The sequence below is a fragment of the Cherax quadricarinatus genome, chromosome 5 (assembly GCF_038502225.1).
Source record: "Cherax quadricarinatus isolate ZL_2023a chromosome 5, ASM3850222v1, whole genome shotgun sequence".
Classification (NCBI taxonomy): domain Eukaryota; kingdom Metazoa; phylum Arthropoda; class Malacostraca; order Decapoda; family Parastacidae; genus Cherax; species Cherax quadricarinatus.
Window position 1 is genome coordinate 5,430,315 of NC_091296.1, and position 20,643 is coordinate 5,450,957.

Consider the following 20,643-nt stretch of genomic DNA (forward strand, 5'->3'; position numbering starts at 1 on the left):
ACACTCCCTGGTACACCTGTCTGGTCCATGGTCTCCAGGTGAGTTCTTCATCCTCCCTGGTACACCTGTCTGGTCCATGGTCTCCAGGTGAACCCTTCACACTCCCTGGTACACCTGTCTGGTTCTTGGTCTCCAGGTGAACCCTTCACGCTCCCTGGTACACCTGTCTGGTCCTTGGTCTCCAGGTGAGCCCTTCACGCTCCCTGGTACACCTGTCTGGTCCTTGGTCTCCAGGTGAGTCCTTCATTCCCCTTAGTACACCTGTCTGGTCCTTGGTCTCCAGGTGAACCCTTCACGCTCCCTGGTACACCTGTCTGGTCCTTGGTCTCCAGGTGAACCCTTCACGCTCCCTGGTACACCTGTCTGGTCCTTGGTCTCCAGGTGAACCCTTCACACTCCCTGGTACACCTGTCTGGTCCTTGGTCTCCAGGTGAGCCCTTCACGCTCCCTGGTACACCTGTCTGGTCCTTGGTCTCCAGGTGAACCCTTCACGCTCCCTGGTACACCTGTCTGGTCCTTGGTCTCCAGGTGAACCCTTCACGCTCCCTGGTACACCTGTCTGGTCCTTGGTCTCCAGGTGAACCCTTCACGCTCCCTGGTACACCTGTCTGGTCCTTGGTCTCCAGGTGAACCCTTCACGATCCCTGGTACACCTGTCTTGTCCATGGTCTCCAGGTGAGTCCTTCACACTCCCTGGTACACCTGTCTGGTCCTTGGTCTCCAGGTGAACCCTTCACGATCCCTGGTACACCTGTCTTGTCCATGGTCTCCAGGTGAGTCCTTCACACTCCCTGGTACACCTGTGTGGTCCATGGTCTCCAGGTGATCCCTTCACACTCCCTGGTACACCTGTCTGGTCCATGGTCTCCAGGTGAGTCCTTCACACTCCCTGGTACACCTGTCTGGTCCATGGTCTCCAGGTGATCCCTTCACACTCCCTGGTACACCTGTCTGGTCCATGGTCTCCAGGTGAGTCCTTCACACTCCCTGGTACACCTGTCTGGTCCATGGTCTCCAGGTGAGCCCTTCACACTCCCTGGTACACCTGTGTGGTCCTTGGTCTCCAGGTGAGCCCTTCACACTCCCTGGTACACCTGTGTGGTCCTTGGTCTCCAGGTGAACCCTTCACACTCCCTGGTACACCTGTCTGGTCCTTGGTCTCCAGGTGAGTCCTTCACACTCCCTAGTACACCTGTCTGGTTCAAGGTCTCCAAGGGAGTCTCTCATTTGTATATCACTCACGTATTTCTCTTCCTCACTCACACGTCTAAATAATACAATACATTTTGTCAGTCTAGGTAGAAGTAGACAGCTCTCAGCCGACAGCCTCAGTGTTTACTCCCAGGCTCTCTAATATCTGTCCTTTGCTGGAGTACCTGGAGTTTACCTGGAGAGTTCCGGGGGTCAACGCCCCCGCGGCCCGGTCTGTGACCAGGCCTCCTGGTGGATCAGAGCCTGATCAACCAGGCTGTTACTGCTGGCTGCACGCAAACCAACGTACGAGCCACAGCCCGGCTGGTCAGGAACCGACTTTAGGTGCTTGTCCAGTGCCAGCTTGAAGACTGCCAGGGGTCTGTTGGTAATCCCCCTTATGTATGCTGGGAGGCAGTTGAACAGTCTCGGGCCCCTGACATTTATTGTATGGTCTCTTAACGTGCTAATGACACCCCTGCTTTTCATTGGGGGGATGTTGCATCGTCTGCCATGTCTTTTGCCTTCGTAGTGAGTGATTTTCGTGTGCAATTTCTGTACTAGTCCCTCTAGGATTTTCCTGGTGTATATAATCATGTATCTCTCCCGCCTGCATTCCAGGGAATACAGGTTATGGAACCTCAAGTGCTCCCAGTAATTCAGGTGTTTTATCTCCGTTATGCGCGCCGTGAAGGTTCTCTGTACATTTTCTAGGTCAGCAATTTCACCTGCCTTGAAAGGTGCTGTTAGTGTGCAGCAATATTCCAGCCTAGATAGAACAAGTGACCTGAAGAGTGTCATCGTGGGCTTGGCCTCCCTAGTTTTGAAGGTTCTCATTATCCATCCTGTCATTTTTCTAGCAGATGCGATTGATACAATGTTATGGTCCTTGATGGTGAGATCCTCCGACATGATCACTCCTAGGTCTTTGACTTTGGTGTTTCGCTCTATTTTGTGGCCAGAATTTGTTTTGTACTCTGATAAAGATTTTATTTCCTCGTGTTTACCATATCTGAGTAATTGAAATTTCTCATCGTTGAACTTCATATTGTTTTCTGCAGCCCACTGAAAGATTTGGTTGATGTCCGCCTGGAGTCTTGCAGTGTCTGCAATGGAAGACACTGTCATGCAGATTCGGGTGTCATCTGCAAAGGAAGACACGGTGCTGTGGCTGACATCCTTGTCTATGTCAGGTATGAGGATGAGGAACAAGATGGGAGCGAGTACTGTGCCTTGTGGAACAGAGCTTTCACCGTAGCTGCCTCGGACTTTACTCTGTTGACTACTACTCTCTGTGTTCTGTTAGTGAGGAAATTATAGATCCATCGACCGACTTTTCCTGTTATTCCTTTAGCACGCATTTTGTGCGCTATTACGCCATGGTCACACTTGCCGAAGGCTTTTGCAAAGTCTGTATATATTACATCTGCATTCTTTTTGTCTTCTAGTGCATCTAGGACCTTGTCGTAGTGATCCAATAGTTGAGACAGACAGGAGCGACCTGTTCTAAACCCATGTTGCCCTGGGTTGTGTAACTGATGGGTTTCTAGATGGGTGGCAGGCTTGCTTCTTAGGACCCTTTCAAAGATTTTTATGATATGGGATGTTAGTGCTATCGGTCTGTAGTTCTTTGCTGTTGCTTTACTGCCCCCTTTGTGGAGTGGGGCTATGTCTGTTGTTTTTAGTAACTGTGGGATGACCCCCGTGTCCATGCTCTTTCTCCATAGGGTGGTAGAGGCTCGTGATAGGGGCTTCTTGCGGTTCTTGATGAGCACGGAGTTCCATGAGTCTGGCCCTTGGGCAGAGCGCATGGGCATGTCATTTATCGCCTGTTCGAAGTCATTTGGCGTCAGGATAACATCGGATAGGCTTGTGTTAACCAAATTTTGTGGCTCTCTCATAAAAAATTCATTTTGACCTTCGACTCTCAGTCTGGTTAGCGGCTTGCTAAAAACTGAGTCATATTGGGACTTGAGTAGCTCACTCATTTCCTTGCTGTCATGTGTGTAGGACCCATCTTGTTTAAGTAGGGGCCCAATACTGGACGTTGTTCTCGACTTTGATTTGGCATAGGAGAAGAAATACTTTGGACTTCTTTCGATTTCATTTATGGCTTTTAGTTCTTCCCGCGATTCCTGACTCCTATAAGATTCCTTTATCTTAAGTTCGATGCTTGCTATTTCTCTGGCCAGTGTCTCCCTATGCATTTCAGATATACTGACCTCTTTTAGCCGCTCTGCTATTCTTTTCCGTCGTCTGTAAAGGGAGCGCCTGTCTCTTTCTATTTTACATCTACTCCTCCTTTTTCTTAGAGGAATAAGCCTTGTGCATACATCGAGTGCCACCAAGTTAATCTGTTCTAGGCATAAGTTGGGGTCTGTGTTGCTTAGTATATCTTCCCAGCTTATATCGGTTAGGACTTGGTTTACTTGGTCCCACTTTATGTTTTTGTTATTGAAGTTGAATTTGGTGAATGCACCCTCGTGACTAGTCTCATTATGTCGGTCTGGGGCTCCGCGCATACATGTCTGAACCTCAATTATGTTGTTATCTGAGTATATTGTTTTTGATATGGTGACATTTCTTATCAGATCATCATTGTTAGTGAAGATGAGGTCTAGTGTATTCTCCAGTCTAGTAGGCTCTATTATTTGCTGGTTTAAATTGAATTTTGTGCAGAGATTTAAAAGCTCGTGTGAGTGTGAGTTTTCATCAGAGCTGCCTCCTGGTGTTATTACTGCAACAACATTATTTGCTATATTCCTCCATTTTAGGTGCCTTAAGTTGAAATCCCCCAGGAGCAAGATGTTGGGTGCAGGAGCTGGAAGATTTTCCAGACAGTGGTCAATTTTTAACAGCTGTTCCTGGAATTGCTGGGATGTTGCATCCGGAGGCTTGTAGACTACCACAATGACTAGGTTTTGGTTCTCGACCTTTACTGCTAAAACTTCCATTACATCATTTGAGGCATTAAGCAGTTCTGTGCAAACAAGTGACTCTGCAATGTACAGGCCAACCCCCCCTTCCCTTTTGCCTGTTCACTCTGTCACATCTGTATAGGTTGTAATCTGGGATCCATATTTCGTTGTCGAAGTGATCCTTTATGTGGGTCTCAGTGAAAGCCGCGAACATTGCCTTTGCCTCTGCAAGCAGTCCACGAATGAAAGGTATTTTGTTGTTTGTTGCTGGCTTTAGACCCTATATATTTGCAAAGAAGAATGTTATCGGACTGGTGGTATTGTTGGTACTGGGAAAGGATTTTTTTTTCCGGCATTAGTATCTGTATCTGTTGGTTTGGAGTGGAGGCCATCGACTGTGGTTCCACTCCAGGAATGACTGGATTTGGTGTACGATTTCTGCCATTTCCTGCCAGTTTTTTTTCCTTCCTGGCATTAAAAAACCTCTCCCTCTTGAGTGGCTGTGGCTACCCAGGTTTTCCCATGGCCTGGATGTTTTGTATCTTTTTGTCCCCTTTAGATGGTGTGCCTGGCAATTTAACTTATAGCACAGTCTTTCCTGTACTGAAGAGGTACACATTTCAGGGTGAAAAAGCTTACAGGAAGGGAGTTTGCATTTTCCTGTTGTCATATGGGCACGGCATTTTCTAGGGTGGTCACAGTTGCACGTCCCGTCTGTTTTTCCAGATTTCCCATGTCTGCAGATACCAAGTGCATAGTATGTGCACAGGCTTGGTTTCCGTTTGCCTTGGGTTTCTGTGACTGTATTCCCTGTTGGTGCATGTTTACCTGTCTTATTCCTATCCTCCCTTGCACCAACAATGGAGCTCCCACCAGTTGTTGCTAGTGGAGTCCTCTTGTTTGCTATTTCCTGTGGTATTTCTAGTTTGCAATATTGGTTTTATCTTATCTTTGACTACACTTGTTTCCCCACTACGGCTCCTGTCCCCTATGAGGTCATTTATATGTATTCCTTCCTGCGTATAATTCCCGACTACCTGGACAAAATCTCCAGCTTCACCATTACTGTCTCCCAGGGCAGCACCTCCAGCTTCACCATTACTGTCTCCCAGGACAGCACCTCCAGCTTCACCATTACTGTCTCCCAGGACAGCACCTCCAGCTTCACCATTTCTGTCTCCCAGGACAGCACTATCAGCCCCATATTTACTGACTACCAGGACATCACCTCCAGCCTTACAGTTTCTGACTACATGGCCAGTATCAAGGGCAGTACCATTCAGCCCAGACTTTTTATGTTCCCATCTGTTGTAGAAAGCTTCCAGGTTTTCTATGAAAGCAGCTTTGATGTTATCCTCTTTTAATACCCTTGTGATTTTAGTCCACAGATTTATCTCATTTGGGCATACCCAAAAACACTTCCCTGTTTTAATGCTGCTTGTAGCTAGTTCTTGGATATCTGCACAAGGGGCGTGACACCAATTTCCACAAAAATGACAATTTATCCATGTGGAAGCCCGTTTGTTTGATTTACTGCAGACTACACAGAGCTTCATAATGATTTGAATGGTTGATTTACTGTAATTCTACTAGCAACCTCTTGAATACTCTTTTAATAACCTCCTTAAATGAAGCTCTAGCTATTTGTATTTCTATTTCTAACTGTACTTGTATATTGGACAGCTTACCATGTATGTTCCTGATTTATATTTATTGTTTGTGTTTGATAAGGGCGCCTACAACCCCATCCATTTACAGTCTGCTTTATTGTCCAACGAATCCGTTTGAAACCAGTCAAGGGTTCGGACCAGTGAATGGTTCGGACCAGTCCAGGGTTCAGAACCAGTCTGATCTGATCAGTGGGTCACTTATTTAAAACATACTGGTCGGTGATTTGGGCTAACACATGAAGGATCTACTGGAAATTATCTACCTACCCGAGTAATATGTGATTTGATTGATACAAAAGTATAACTTGCGTGTTGAAGAACCGGTGATTTCTGGCAGCTCCTACAGTGACGAACGGTCGAGCCTCAACCCTTGTTTATCAATCGCTGTATCTAGCTTTTCTAGGTTTTTTCTGTCTCCACCACAATAAATGCTATATTATCACTATAGTTGACTGGTGGAAATTTTTGGGAGGAAAGACGCTTTTTCTGTAGTAATATTTGCTTCTCGTTGTGTATATTGTGACCGCTGGTAACTACAGGTTATATGAAATTCACTGTATACGTCTGGTATTTCAAGAAAAGAGAAAGAAACCAATGAAAGTCACTCCACTCCTCTAAGTACCTACACAGATGACAGCAAGGAAATGAGTGAGCTACTCAAGTCCCAATATGACTCAGTTTTTAGCAAGCCGCTAACCAGACTGAGAGTCGAAGATCAAAATGAATTTTTTATGAGAGAGCCACAAAATTTGGTTAACACAAGCCTATCCGATGTTATCCTGACGTCAAATGACTTCGAACAGGCGATAAATGACATGCCCATGCACTCTGCCCCAGGGCCAGACTCATGGAACTCCGTGTTCATCAAGAACTGCAAGAAGCCCCTATCACGAGCCTTTTCCATCCTATGGAGAGGGAGCATGGACACGGGGTTCGTCCTACAGTTACTAAAAACAACAGGCATAGCCCCACTCCACAAAGGGGGCAGTAAAGCAACAGCAAAGAACTACAGACCGATAGCACTAACATCCCATATCATAAAAATCTTTGAAAGGGTCCTAAGAAGCAAGCCTGCCACCCATCTAGAAACCCATCAGTTACACAACCCAGGGCAACATGGGTTTAGAACAGGTCGCTCCTGTCTGTCTCAACTATTGGATCACTACGACAAGGTCCTAAATGCACTAGAAGATAAAAAGAATGCAGATGTAATATATACAGACTTTGCAAAAGCCTTCGACAAGTGTGACCATGGCGTAATAGCGCACAAAATGCGTGCTAAAGGAATAACAGGAAAAGTCGGTCGATGGATCTATAATTTCCTCACTATCAGAACACAGAGAGTAGTCGTCAACAGAGTGAAGTCCAAGGCAGCTACGGTGAAAAGCTCTGTTCCACAAGGCACAGTACTCGCTCCCATCTTGTTCCTCATCCTCATATCTGACATAGACAAGGATGTCAGCCACAGCACCGTGTCTTCCTTTGCAGATGACACCCGAATCTGCATGACAGTGTCTTCCATTGCAGACACTGCAAGGCTCCAGGCGGACATCAACCGAATCTTTCAGTGGGCTGCAGAAAACAATATGAAGTTCAACGATGAGAAATTTCAATTACTCAGATATGGTAAACACGAGGAAAATAAATCTTCATCAGAGTACAAAACAAATTCTGGCCATAAAATAGAGCGAAACACCAACGTCAAAGACCTGGGAGTGATCATGTCGGAGGATCTCACCTTCAAGGACCATAACATTGTATCAATCGCATCTGCTAGAAAAATGACAGGATGGATAATGAGAACCTTCAAAACTAGGGAGGCCAAGCCCATGATGTCACTCTTCAGGTCACTTGTTCTATCTAGGCTGGAATATTGCTGCACACTAACAGCACCTTTCAAGGCAGGTGAAATTGCTGACCTAGAAAATGTACAGAGAACCTTCACGGCGCGCATAATGGAGATAAAACACCTCAATTACTGGGAGCACTTGAGGTTCCTGAACCTGTATTCCCTGGAACGCAGGAGGGAGAGATACATGATTATATACACCTGGAAAATCCTAGAGGGACTAGTACCGAACTTGCACACGAAAATCACTCACTACGAAAGCAAAAGACTTGGCAGACGATGCAACATCCCCCCAATGAAAAGCAGGGGTGTCACTAGCACGTTAAGAGACCATACAATAAGTGTCAGGGGCCCGAGACTGTTCAACTGCCTCCCAGCATACATAAGGGGGATTACCAACAGACCCCTGGCAGTCTTCAAGCTGGCACTGGACAAGCACCTAAAGTCGGTTCCTGACCAGCCGGGCTGTGGCTCGTACGTTGGTTTGCGTGCAGCCAGCAGCAACAGCCTGGTTGATCAGGCTCTGATCCACCAGGAGGCCTGGTCACAGACCGGGCCGCGGGGGCGTTGACCCCTGGAACTCTCTCCAGGTAAACTCCAGTGCCAGCTTGAAGACTGCCAGGGGTTTACCTGGAGTTTACCTGGAGAGAGTTCCGGGGGTCAACGCCCCCGCGGCCCGGTCTGTGACCAGGTCTGTTGGTAATCCCCCTTATGTATGCTGGGAGGCAGTTGAACAGTCTCGGGCCCCTGACACTTATTGTATGGTCTCTTAACGTGCTAGTGACACCCCTGCTTTTCATTGGGGGGATGGTGCATCGTCTGCCAAGTCTGTTGCTTTCGTAGTGAGTGATTTTCGTGTGCAAGTTCGGTACTAGTCCCTCTAGGATTTTCCAGGTGTATATAATCATGTATCTCTCCCTCCTGCGTTCCAGGGAATACAGGTTTAGGAACCTCAAGCGCTCCCAGTAATTGAGGTGTTTTATCTCCGTTATGCACGCCGTGAAGGTTCTCTGTACATTTTCTAGGTCGGCAATTTCACCTGCCTTGAAAGGTGCTGTTAGTGTGCAGCAATATTCCAGCCTAGATAGAACAAGTGACCTGAAGAGTGTCATCATGGGCTTGGCCTCCCTAGTTTTGAAGGTTCTCATTATCCATCCTGTCATTTTTCTAGCAGATGCGATTGATACAATGTTATGGTCCTTGAAGGTGAGATCCTCCGACATGATCACTCCCAGGTCTTTGACGTTGGTGTTTCGCTCTATTTTGTGGCCAGAATTTGTTTTATACTCTGATGAAGATTTAATTTCCTCATGTTTACCATATCTGAGTAATTGAAATTTCTCATCGTTGAACTTCATATTGTTTTCTGCAGCCCACTGAAAGATTTGGTTGATGTCCGCCTGGAGCCTTGCAGTGTTTGCAAGTATTGGTGGATAATATCTGCTGGATAATAGGATATCTGTCCTCTGTCAAGGCTTTAGAAGCGAGTTTAAGGAACTGTCTTTAGGTACACCGCAGGGAGGAGTTCTCAGTCCCATGCTATTTAATATTCTGATTAATACTTTCCTAAATGCTCTACCTGTCTCACCTAGACATATAGCTATAAGCTATGTTGACGACATCATGATCCATACAACAGGGCATAAGATGAGCACCATTATTAATGAAGTTCAAGCAATTTGTAATCGATTACGCCTCATAATATCTTCCTCTAAAACTAAGATATTAACAAGCAAACGACATCCCCCACCCATCTATTTGCAGGGTGAAATCATTAGCTACGTTAAAACTTACAGATATCTTGGTGTAGATGTACCCTTTAACAAATCCACTATACCACAACTAAACAAGAAATGCAAAGCTAGGCTAAATGCTCTCAAAGCTGTTGCTGGCTACAATCCCAACTATGGTGCTAATGTGAGAATCGTGAGAATGATGTACATAGCCTATGTTAGGTCCTTAATTGATTATGCTGCTCCCATGTTGACATTAGCTAGAGAAAGTTCTCTCCAACTCTTGGAGTTAATGCAGAATGAAGATTGGTTACAAGTTCTGTCTTGAGCTTCAACCAGTCACTGACAGTACTCCACAGTACTCGCTCCCATCTTGTTTCTCATCCTCATATCTGACATAGACAAGGATGTCAGTCACAGCACCGTGTCATCCTTTGCAGATGACACCCGAATCTGCATGACAGTGTCTTCCATTGCAGACACTGCAAGGCTCCAGGCGGACGTCAACCAAATCTTTCAGTGGGCTGCAGAAAACAATATGAAGTTCAACGATGAGAAATTTCAATTACTCAGATATGGTAAACGTGAAGAAATTAAAACTTCATCAAAGTATAAAACAAATTCCAACCACACAAAAGAACGAAAAACTAACATTATTAAAGACCTGGGAGTGATCATGTCGGAGGATCTCACCTTCAAGGACCATAACATTGTATCAATCGCATCTGCTAGAAAAATGACAGGATGGATATTGAGAACCTTCAAAACTAGGGATGCCAAGCCCATGATGGCACTCTTCAGGTCACTTGTTCTATCTAGGCTGGAATATTGCTGCACACTAACAGCACCTTTCAAGGCAGGTGAAATTGCTGACCAAGAAAATGTACAGAGAACCTTCACGGTACACATAACAGCGATAAAACACCTCAGTTACTGGTAATGCTTGAAGTTCCTCAACCTGTACTCCCTGGAATGCAGGCGGGAGAGATACATGATTATATACACTTGGAAAATCCTAGAGGGACTAGTACCAAACTTGCTCACAAAAAATCACTCCCTATGAAAGCAGAAGACTTGGCAGACGATGCAACATCCCCCCAATGAAAAGCAGGGGTGTCACTAGCACGTTAAGAGATCATACAATAAGTGTTAGGGGCCCAAGACTGTTCAGCTGCCTCCCAGCATACATAAGGGGGATTACCAATAGACCCGAGCAGCAGAGCACGATCTTTAGGGACGACATTTCGTTCACAGTGGATTTTATCAAATCAAATTCAGGCTTACCTGGAGAGGGTTTCGGGGGTCAACGCCCCCGCGGCCCGGTCTGAGACCAGGCCTCATGGTGGATCAAGGTCTGATCAACCAAGTTGTTCTTGCTGGCCGCACGCAAGCTGACGTACGAACCACAGCCCGGTTGGTCAGGTACTAACTTTACGTGCCTGTCCAGCGCCTTCTTGAAGACAGCCAGGGGTCTATTGGTAATCCCCCTTATGTATGCTGGGAGGCAGTTGAACAGTCTTGGGCCCCGGACACTTATTGTGTTGTCTCTCAGTGTACTCGTGACACCCCTGCTTTTCATCGGGGGAATGTTGCATCACCTGCCGAGTTTTTTTTATTTCATATGGAGTGATTTTCGTGTGCAGGTTTGGTGCCAATCCCTCCAGGACCTTCCAAGTGTATATTATCATGTATCTCTCTCGTCTGCCTTCGAGGGAATACAAATGAAGGACCTTCAACCGTTTCCAGTAGTTTAGGTGCCTTATCGTACTTACATGTGCCGTGAAAGTTCTTTGTACACTCTCCAGGTCTGCAGTGTCGCCAGCCTTGAAGGAGGCAGTTAGTGTACAGCAGTACTCCAGCCTAGAGAGAACAAGCGATTTGAAGAAAATCATCATGGGCTTGGCGTCCCTAGTTTTGAAGGTTCTCATTATCCATACTATCATTTTCCTAGCAGATGAAGTAGATACATTGTTGTGGTCTTTGAAGGTGAGATCCTCTGACATTATCACTCCCAGGTCCTTCACATTACTTTTCCGCTCTATTGTATGGTTAGAATTTGTCGTATACCTTGATACATTTTTAATTTCTTCAACTTTCCCTTATCTGAGTGGTTGAAATTTCTCCTCGTTGAACTTCATATTGTTTTGAGTGGCCCATTCGAAGATTTGGTTGATGTCCGCTTGGAGTCTCGCGGTGTCTTCGATGGAGGTCACTGCCATGGTAATCCGGGTGTCATCCACAAAGGAAGACACGGAGCTATGGCTTACGTCTCTGTCTATGTCAGAAATGAGGATGAGGAATAGAATGGGAACGAGTACTGTGCCTTGTGGAACAGAGCTCTTCTCTGTAGCTGCCTGAGACTTTACTCTGTTTACTATTACTCTTTGTGTTCTATTTGTCAGGAAGTTGTAGATCCATCTACCAACTTTTCCCGTTATTCCTTTATCACGCATTTTGTGTGCTGTTACACCATGGTCACACTTGTCGAAAGCTTTTGCAAAGTCTGTCAATACTACATCTGTATTTTATTTATACTCTGCAGCATCCAGGACCTTGTCATAGTGGTCCAGTAGCTGGGACAGGCAGGAGCGACCTGCTCTAAACCCGTGTTGCCCTGGGTTGTGTAACTGATGGGTATCTAAGTGGTTGGCAGTCTTGCTGTATACTGTACTTGTGTCTCTTCTTTTGTTCCCTCTTCTTTTTCCCCCATAACCTCTTTCTGTTTCTCTTCTTCTTGTTTGCTTCTGGGTCCCACTTCCTCAGTGATGGACACAATCGTATCTGTGTGTTCTCAGAACTACCTGACTTCCATGACTGACTGACTGTCTCTGTATCCTCAGCACCATGATTGATTGACTGTCTCTGTGTATCCTCAGCACCATGATTGACTGAGTGTCTCTGTGTGTCCTCAGCACCATGATTGACTGACTGTCTGTGCCCTCAGCACCATGACTGACTGACTGTCTGTGTCCTCAGCACCATGATTGACTGACTGTCTCTGTGTCCTCAACACCATGGTTGACTGAGTGTCTCTATGTGTCCTCAGCACTACCTCATGATGGTTGAGTCCACCGTCAGCATCCCATACCTCCTGACTCCCATAATGTGCATGGCAGTTACTGACCCAGCCAGAGGTGCCATCGCTTCTACCATCATCTTCGTCAGTGGAATGATCACTCTCCTACAGACCGTCTTCGGGGTGAGGTTAGTCTGCTGGGAGGTCACAGGTCACCATCAGACTTGCCACACCTCCACAATTAGTTCTGTAAAGCAATATAATGGAAATAATTGTCTGTATATGGTGCGAATTAAAGATTTTTATTTATCTTTTTCTCTGCTTTGTATCCTACCCTTCCCCCGCCCTCTTTCTCTCCATATCCTATCCACCCTTTCTACCTTCCTTCTTCATACATTCCTTCTCATATCCGTCATCCTTCCCCACTCGTCCTCTATCTCTACATGTCCTTCCCTTCTTGCCCACGTCATATACTTCCTCCATCCCCTGCCACAGGCTGCCCATCGTGCAGGGTGGCACGCACGGGTTCATGGGGCCCACCCTGGCCATCCTGGCACTGATGCCTTGCCCACCTGAAGAGGAGTTGGAGGCACTCAGTTACGACCAGAGAACACAAGTGTGGCAGACCCGCATGAGGGAGATACAAGGTGCCATCTGTGTAGCTGCTGTCTTCCAGGTCCTGGTGGGATGCACAGGTCAGTGTATGTACTTATCTATATGTGATTGCAGGGGTAGATTCACAGTTCCTGGCCCTGTATGTGTATGTGTGACGGGTGATGTTATAGTGTTTTGTGTGTGTGTATGTGTGACGGATGGTGTTATAATATTTTGTGTGTGTATATGTGTTTGATGGGTGGTGTTTCAGTGTTGTGTTGTGTTACAGGTGCGGTGGGAGCACTGCTGCGATGGATATCTCCACTGGTCATCGTCTCCACCATCACACTAATAGGCTTCTCCCTCTTCAAAGTGGCAGCTGACAAGGCGTCTTCCCACTGGGGCATCTCCTGTCTGTGAGTCTCTGTCTCTCTCTCTGAATACACTGAACATAGTATGGGTGTTAGAGGCACTGTTGACACTTACTTTCTTGTGTTGCAGAACCATAGTGTTGCTGGTAGTGTTTTCACAGTACATGAGTGAGGTACCAGTATTGGGTCTTACCTGGTCCAGGACCAGGGGCTTCACCAGGATCAACATCTACCTCTTCAAGCTCTTCCCAGTAAGTTATCTCTGGTTAGGTACGGGAAGGAACTGCTGGGGGGAACCGCTGGGGGGAACCGCTGGGGAAACCGCTGGGGGAACCGCTGGGGGGAACCGCTGGGGGGAACCGCTGGGGGGAACCGCTGGGGGGAACCGCTGGGGGGAACCGCTGGAGGGAACCGCTGGGGGGAACCGCTGAGAGAACGTGCAAACAAATGATGGTGTTGGCGGTACTGCTTCCCTCCAGACCAGACCTTCCATAGTAGAAGTAATAGTACTAATACTAAGAACATAAGTATATTAAGCAATGACTATGATAGGTTTTCGAGAGGCAGCCGCTACCATAAATCCCATCAAGACACTATAGCTTCAACGACGCTACTTGGCAATATATTCTCCTTATTTACAACATAACATATATACACTATATGTACACAGGAACTTATCTATATTGATATTATTCTTTATGACCGTCTTGGTGACATATTGTACCATACTTACATAGTCTGTGTTTATACCAGTGTTCCAGTTGTACACAACAGTACATCTTTCATACTGTGTCATGTAAGAGTAATGTTAGAGACGCTCATTCTCTCTTTGTACCTGGAGTTTTACCTGGAGAGGATTTCGGGGGTCAACGCCCCCGCGGCCCGGTCTGAGACCAGGCCTCGTGGTGGATCAGGGTCTGTACACAATCATTATTAGGCACGAGATTAACAATACGTCTAGCATACATAACCTTAAAAAAAGAAAACATTACCATAGAGTGGAATTGAAACAATCGTGGGTGGTAGAAGCTGAACGTAGAGTGGGAGGAGAGAATGCTGTTTATTTTTATTCCTATATTCATCTTTCAGGAGAGATTGTGCAGCAGTTAGGCAGCAACAGTTTACTGTACCCACTAAATAACCTTAATTCCCTCACCTCCCCATGTTCTCTTTACGTTTATCTTCCACCCTAGTTCCCCCTCTCACTTCCTCTTCCTCTCTTTACTTCCCACCTTTCTCTCTCTCTCTCTCTCTCTCTTTCTCCCAACCTCGCTCACTCACCTGAGGTCTCCCTGCAGGTGTTGCTGGCTGTGGTTGGTGCCTGGGTGACCTGCTGGTTGCTGACAATCACTCAGGTGTTGCCTGCAAACAACCATGCCAGAACTGACCTTAGACTCAACATCATTACCGAATCACCCTGGATTCGCGTCCCCTACCCTTGTAAGTACCTCTGTTAGCGTCCCCTACTCCTGTAAGAACCTTTGTTAGCGTCCCCCAGTCCTGTAAGTACATTTGTTAGTGTCTTCTACCCCTGTAAGTACGTTTGTTAGTGTTCCATACCCCTGCAGGTACCTGTGTCATGTTCCCTATCCTTATAAGTATCTTTGTCAATGTCCCCTACCCCTGTAAGTAGCTTTCCTAGTTTCTATATCCCTGTTAGTATCTTTGATACTGATAAATGGTTTTGAAAACCGACAAGTTGAAGAGTTTAGTTTTTAGTTTAATATGTTTATTATGCACCCCATCAAGTTGAAGATTGAGACACTTATGCAACATATGGGAATCTTTATTAAGAAAACGTTTCGCCACACAGTGGCTTCATCAGTACAATACAAAGTAGAAAGGGATTAGGAGAGGAGGAGTTTGATGTAATCAGTCCCTCAGCCTAGAATCGATGTGTTCAGTCCATTACTCTTGTAGAAACTGTAGCATATGGCCCGAGAAGTGGCTTATATACTGTAGTCAGTCGAGTCGAAGGGGGATGAGGCGGGGTCATAGTGGAACCATCCACTAATCTAATGGGATCTTGATACAAGAAATTCGTTAATACTTGTCCAACCTTTGGACGAAGACCTACTTAGATTAGTGAATGGTTCCACTATGATCCCGCCTCCTCCTGCTTCGACTCACCTGACTACAGTATATAAGCCACTTCTCGGGTCATATGTTGCACTTTCTACAAGAATGATGGACTGAACACATCGATTCCAGGCTGAGGGACTGATTACCTCAAACTTCTCCTCTCCTAATCCCTTTGTACTTTGTACTGGACTGATGAAGCCACTGTGTGGTGAAACGTTTCCTTAATAAAGATTCCCATACGTTGCATAAGTGTCTCAATCGTCACCTTTTATAGTGTTCTATATCCCTGTTAGTACCTTAATTAGTGTCCCGTACCCCTGTAAGTAACTTTGCTAGTGTCTCCTGTAAGTAGCTGTGTCAGCGTTCTCTAGCTTTGGGTGATATAATTTGGAGTGTTCAACAGGTCAGTGGGGAGTACCCATTGTGAGCCTGGCTGGTACACTGGGCATGCTGGCTGGTGTCCTGGCTAGCATCGTCGAGAGTATTGGAGACTACTTCGCCTGTGCCAGACTGGCAGGTGAGTTTTACTAGTGCCGCTGCATGTTCTGCTGTTGTTGTTGCTGCTCCTGCTGTTACTTCTGTTGTTATTGTTGCTACTGTTACTACTGTTGTTGCTGCTCCTGCACATTTTCCTCTTCTAGCTATTGTTTTCAACACTGTACCTGTTGTTCTGTTTCTGCTCACCTTCCTTGATAAACAATCCATATGTACTGATGAACTCATTATGGCGTAGCTGTCAGCCAGATGTATGGCGTGGCACGACCCATGTCTGTGTAGATAACAATACCCCTGGCTACAGCATTACAACAGTATCCTACCTACAAGAATTCTATGTTAGTACGTGTGTGCGTGGGGTCGGTTAGACTGGACTTAATTAAGATATGACTAACAGTGCAGTTCCCTATATAAACTAACCTTTGAGTCATAGAGACACTGTAACAGCTTGCTCGAGCAGTAGGAAGATCGATTCAGCAAACAGCAATAATGCTGGAAGCAGCAGTGAACAGCACAACGTTAGACAAGAGGAAAGACCAAACAATTTACTCTAACTGAAGACAGTCAGTAAGTTCTCCATATAAGGCAAAACAAAATACCCTTATTACTGAAACCGAGTTCAGCAAACCCCGACAATGATGTTGCTAGTTTAATATGTTTATCATGCACCCCATACCCATCCTGTGGGTGGTAGTCACCCCATACCCATCCTGTGGGTGGTAGTCAAAAGATTACAGAGTTACATGAAGGGTCCAGGGACTGGACCCCAAAGTTATGATAGCTGAGCGACCATGACGGTGAATGTATTAGCAAGACTATTAAGTTTATCCAGGTACATTGTGGGATTTTTAAAGCAGAGGGTTAGCCAACAAGGAAAACCGGGATGCCACCCACACCAGACCACTAACACCCAGGTACCTACTTACTGGTAGGGGATCAGAGGCAGCAGGTTTTAAGGAAACACGCCCAGCATTTCCTCCTGTGAAGGGGATCAAACCATGGACACAGTGTGTGAGGCGAGAGCGTTATCAACCAAGCCACGGGAACAAGATTCAGGGACCTGAAGCACAGTGTCTCATCACACAACCTCAGAAAACATCAGGAATCACTAACTCTAAATGATGTTGTGTGAGCATAGTTGCACAGTAATGAGATGTATGCTCCGGCATACATCTCATGCCGGATTGAGTGATTTTCGTATGCTGCTATGTATGATAATTTACCCCTTTGACTCTTTGACTGTCAGCGTGCCTCGTTGTGCTCCCGGTTTTTCTGGTGTTTTCACGGTCGCTCTTACGTGCTAGAACTTTAATTTGTGTCATCAATCCTATACGATACATCCCTCTAGCGCCTGGAACCAATCTTGGGCGGAAAACATTATATACTGAGTCAAAAAAGGAGAATTAGTGTGCATTACCTAGCAGAGTTTACTGCCAGAGGGGAATCATAGGCCTGTTTTCCGTGTGAAAAAAATAATAATAATTGAACTTTGTGTCAGAGGAAAGAAAGTCTCCCTGAAAGCATTGAGTATACATAGTGTATAGTGTATACTACAGTGGCTCCCTAGTATATTGATGATAAAGGCTAAAGTGTCATTTGAAAACAGGTGAATTTGTAAATGAAGTGATAAGCCTATAGAGGCAGGTGCCAGAAGTCGCCAGAAACTTACCACAGGTCAGCTGTTTTTAATAATCTTCCTGGCCTGCTAGTGTACTCGCATATAATCTAGTGATACCAGTGAATAGCAGAATACAGTGTTGTAGTAGCAACTAACCAGTATTATAATGGTACTTAGTGGAGTGGAGTGACTTTCATTAGTTTCTTTTTCTTGAAATACGAGACGTTACTGTGAATTTCATATAACCTGTAGTTACCAGCGGTCGCAATATACACAACGAGAAGCAATTATTACTACAGAAAAAGCGTCCTTCCTCCAAAATTTGCACCAGTCAACTATAGTGATAATATAGCATTTATTGCGGTGGAGACGGAAAAAAAAAATAGAAAAGCCAGATACAGCGATTGATAAACAAGGAGGTGACCGTTCGTCATTGTAGGAGCTGCCAGATATCACCGGCTCTTCAACACGCAAGTTATACTTTTGTATCAGTCAAATCACATATTACTCGGGTAGATAATTTCCAGTAGATCCTTCATGTGTTAGCTCAAATCACCGACCAGTATGTTTTAAATAAGTGACCCACTGATCAGAGCAGATCGACTGGTCCGAACCCTTGACTGGTCCGAACCCTTGACTGGTCCGAACCCGGGACTGGTTTCAAACAGTTTCGTTGGACAATAAAGCAGACTGTAAACGGATGGGTTTGTAGGCGCCCTTATAAACACAAACATTAAAAATCAGGAACGTGACGGTAAGCTGTCCAATATACAAATAGAGTTAGAAACAGAAATACAAATAGCTAGAGCTTCATTTAAGGTTATTAATATAATATTCAAGAGGTTGCTAGTAGAATTGCAGTAAATCAACCATTCAAATCATTATGAAGCTGTGTGTAGTCTGTGGTCAGTCAAACAAACGGGCTTCCACATGGATAAATTGTCATTTTTGTGGAAATTGGTGTCACGCTCCTTGTGCAGATATCCCAGAACTAGCTACAAGCAGTATTAAAACAGAGAAGTGTTTTTGGGTATGCCCAAATGAGGAAAATCTGTGGACTAAAATCACAAGGGTATTAAAAGAGGATAACATCAAAGCTGCTTTCATAGAAAACCTGGAAGCTTTCTACAACAGATGGGAACATAAAAAGTCTGGGCTGAATGGTACTGCCCTTGATACTGGCCATGTAGTCACAAACTGTAAGGCTGGAGGTGATGTCCTGGTAGTCAGTAAATGTGGGGCTGATAGGGCTGTCCTGGGAGACAGTAATGGTGAAGCTGGAGGTGCTGTCCTGGGAGACAGAAATGGTGAAGCTGGAGATACTGTCCTGGGAGACAGTAATGGTGAAGCTGGAGATTTTGTCCAGGTAGTCGGGAATTATACGCAGGAAGGAATACATATAAATGACCTCATAGAGGACAGGAGCCATAGTAGGGAAACAAGTGTAGTCAAAGATAAGATAAAACCAATATTGCAAACTAGAAATACCGCAGGAAATAGCAAACAAGAGGACTCCAATAGCAATAGTGAGGATAAATTACCAAAAACAACTGGTGGGAGCTCCATTGTTGGTGCTAGGGAGGATAGGAGTAAGACAGGGAAACATGCACCAACAGGGAATACAGTCACAGAAACCCAAGGCAAACGGAAACCAAGCCTGTGCACATACTATGCACTTGGTATCTGCTGGCATGGGAAATCTGGAAAAACAGATGGGACATGCAACTATGACCACCCTAGAAAATGTCATGCCCATATGACAACAGGAAAATGCAAACTCCCTTCCTGTAAGCTTTATCACCCTGAAATGTGTACCTCTTCAGTACAGGAAAGACTGTGCTATAACTTAAATTGCCAGGCATACCATCTAAAGGGGACAAAAAGATACAAAACATCCAGACCATGGGAAAACCTGGGTAGCCACAGCCACTCAAGAGGGAGAGGTTTTTTAGTGCCAGGAAGGAAAAAAAACTGGCAGGAAATGGCAGAAATCGTACACCAAATCCAGTCATTCCTGGAGTGGAACCACAGTCGATGGCCTCCACTCCAAACCAACAGATACAGATACTAATGCCGGAAAAAAAATCCCCCCCCAGTACCAACAATACCACCAGTCCGATAACATTCTTCTTTGCAAATATACAGGGTCTAAAGCCAGCAACAAACAACAAAATACCTTTCATCCGTGGACTGCTTGCAGAGGCAAAGGCAATGTTCGCGGCTTTCACTGAGACCCACATAAAGGATCACTTGGACAACGAAATATGGATCCCAGGTTACAACCTATATAGATGTGACAGAGTGAACAGGCAAAAGGGGGGGGTTGGCCTGTACATTGCAGAGTCACTTGTTTGCACAGAACTGCTTAATGCCTCAAATGACGTAGTGGAAGTTTTAGCAGTAAAGGTCGAGAACCAAAACCTAGTCATTGTGGTAGTCTACAAGCCTCCGGATGCAACATCCCAGCAATTCCAGGAACAGCTGTTAAAAATTGACCACTGTCTGGAAAATCTTCCAGCTCCTGCACCCAACATCTTGCTCCTGGGGGATTTCAACTTAAGGCACCTAAAATGGAGGAATATAGCAAATAATATTGTTGCAGTAATAACACCAGGAGGCAGCTCTGATGAAAACTCACACTCACACGAGCTTTTAAATCTCTGCACAAAATTCAATTTAAACCAGCAAATAATAGAGCCTACTAGACTGGAGAATACACTAGACCTCATCTTCACTAACAATGATGATCTGATAAGAAATGTCACCATATCAAAAACAATATACTCAGATCACAACATAATTGAGGTTCAGACATGTATGCGTGGAGCCCCAGACCGACAAAATGAGACTAGTCACGAGGGAGCATTCACCAAATTCAACTTCAATAACAAAAACATAAAGTGGGACCAAGTAAACCAAGTCCTAACCGATATAAGCTGGGAAGATATACTAAGCAACACAGACCCAAACTTAAGCCTAGAACAAATTAACTCGGTGGCACTCGATGTATGCACAAGGCTTATTCCTCTAAGAAAAAGGAGGAGTAGATGTAAAATAGAAAGAGACAGGCGCTCCCTTTACAGGCGACGGAAAAGAATAACAGAGC

General features: G+C 45.4%; 1 protein-coding gene across 4 annotated transcripts in view; it reads left to right on the forward strand.

Moving 5' to 3' along the window:
- The window catches only part of LOC128684698 (solute carrier family 23 member 1-like), a 66,033-nt gene that overhangs the window by 35,606 nt on the left and 9,784 nt on the right, over nt 1-20,643 (forward strand). For 2 of the 4 annotated variants that reach the window (XM_070099412.1, XM_070099436.1), the window contains 6 exons: nt 12,408-12,565; nt 12,873-13,072; nt 13,261-13,387; nt 13,473-13,593; nt 14,641-14,782; nt 15,828-15,941. In XM_070099412.1, the coding sequence (XP_069955513.1) occupies nt 12,408-12,565; nt 12,873-13,072; nt 13,261-13,387; nt 13,473-13,593; nt 14,641-14,782; nt 15,828-15,941 (862 nt within the window). Of the gene's footprint in view, nt 1-1,084; nt 1,117-1,154; nt 1,166-12,407; nt 12,566-12,872; nt 13,073-13,260; nt 13,388-13,472; nt 13,594-14,640; nt 14,783-15,827; nt 15,942-20,643 lie in introns of those variants that run through there. The other 2 variants (XM_070099421.1, XM_070099429.1) reach the window with 2 other exon arrangements.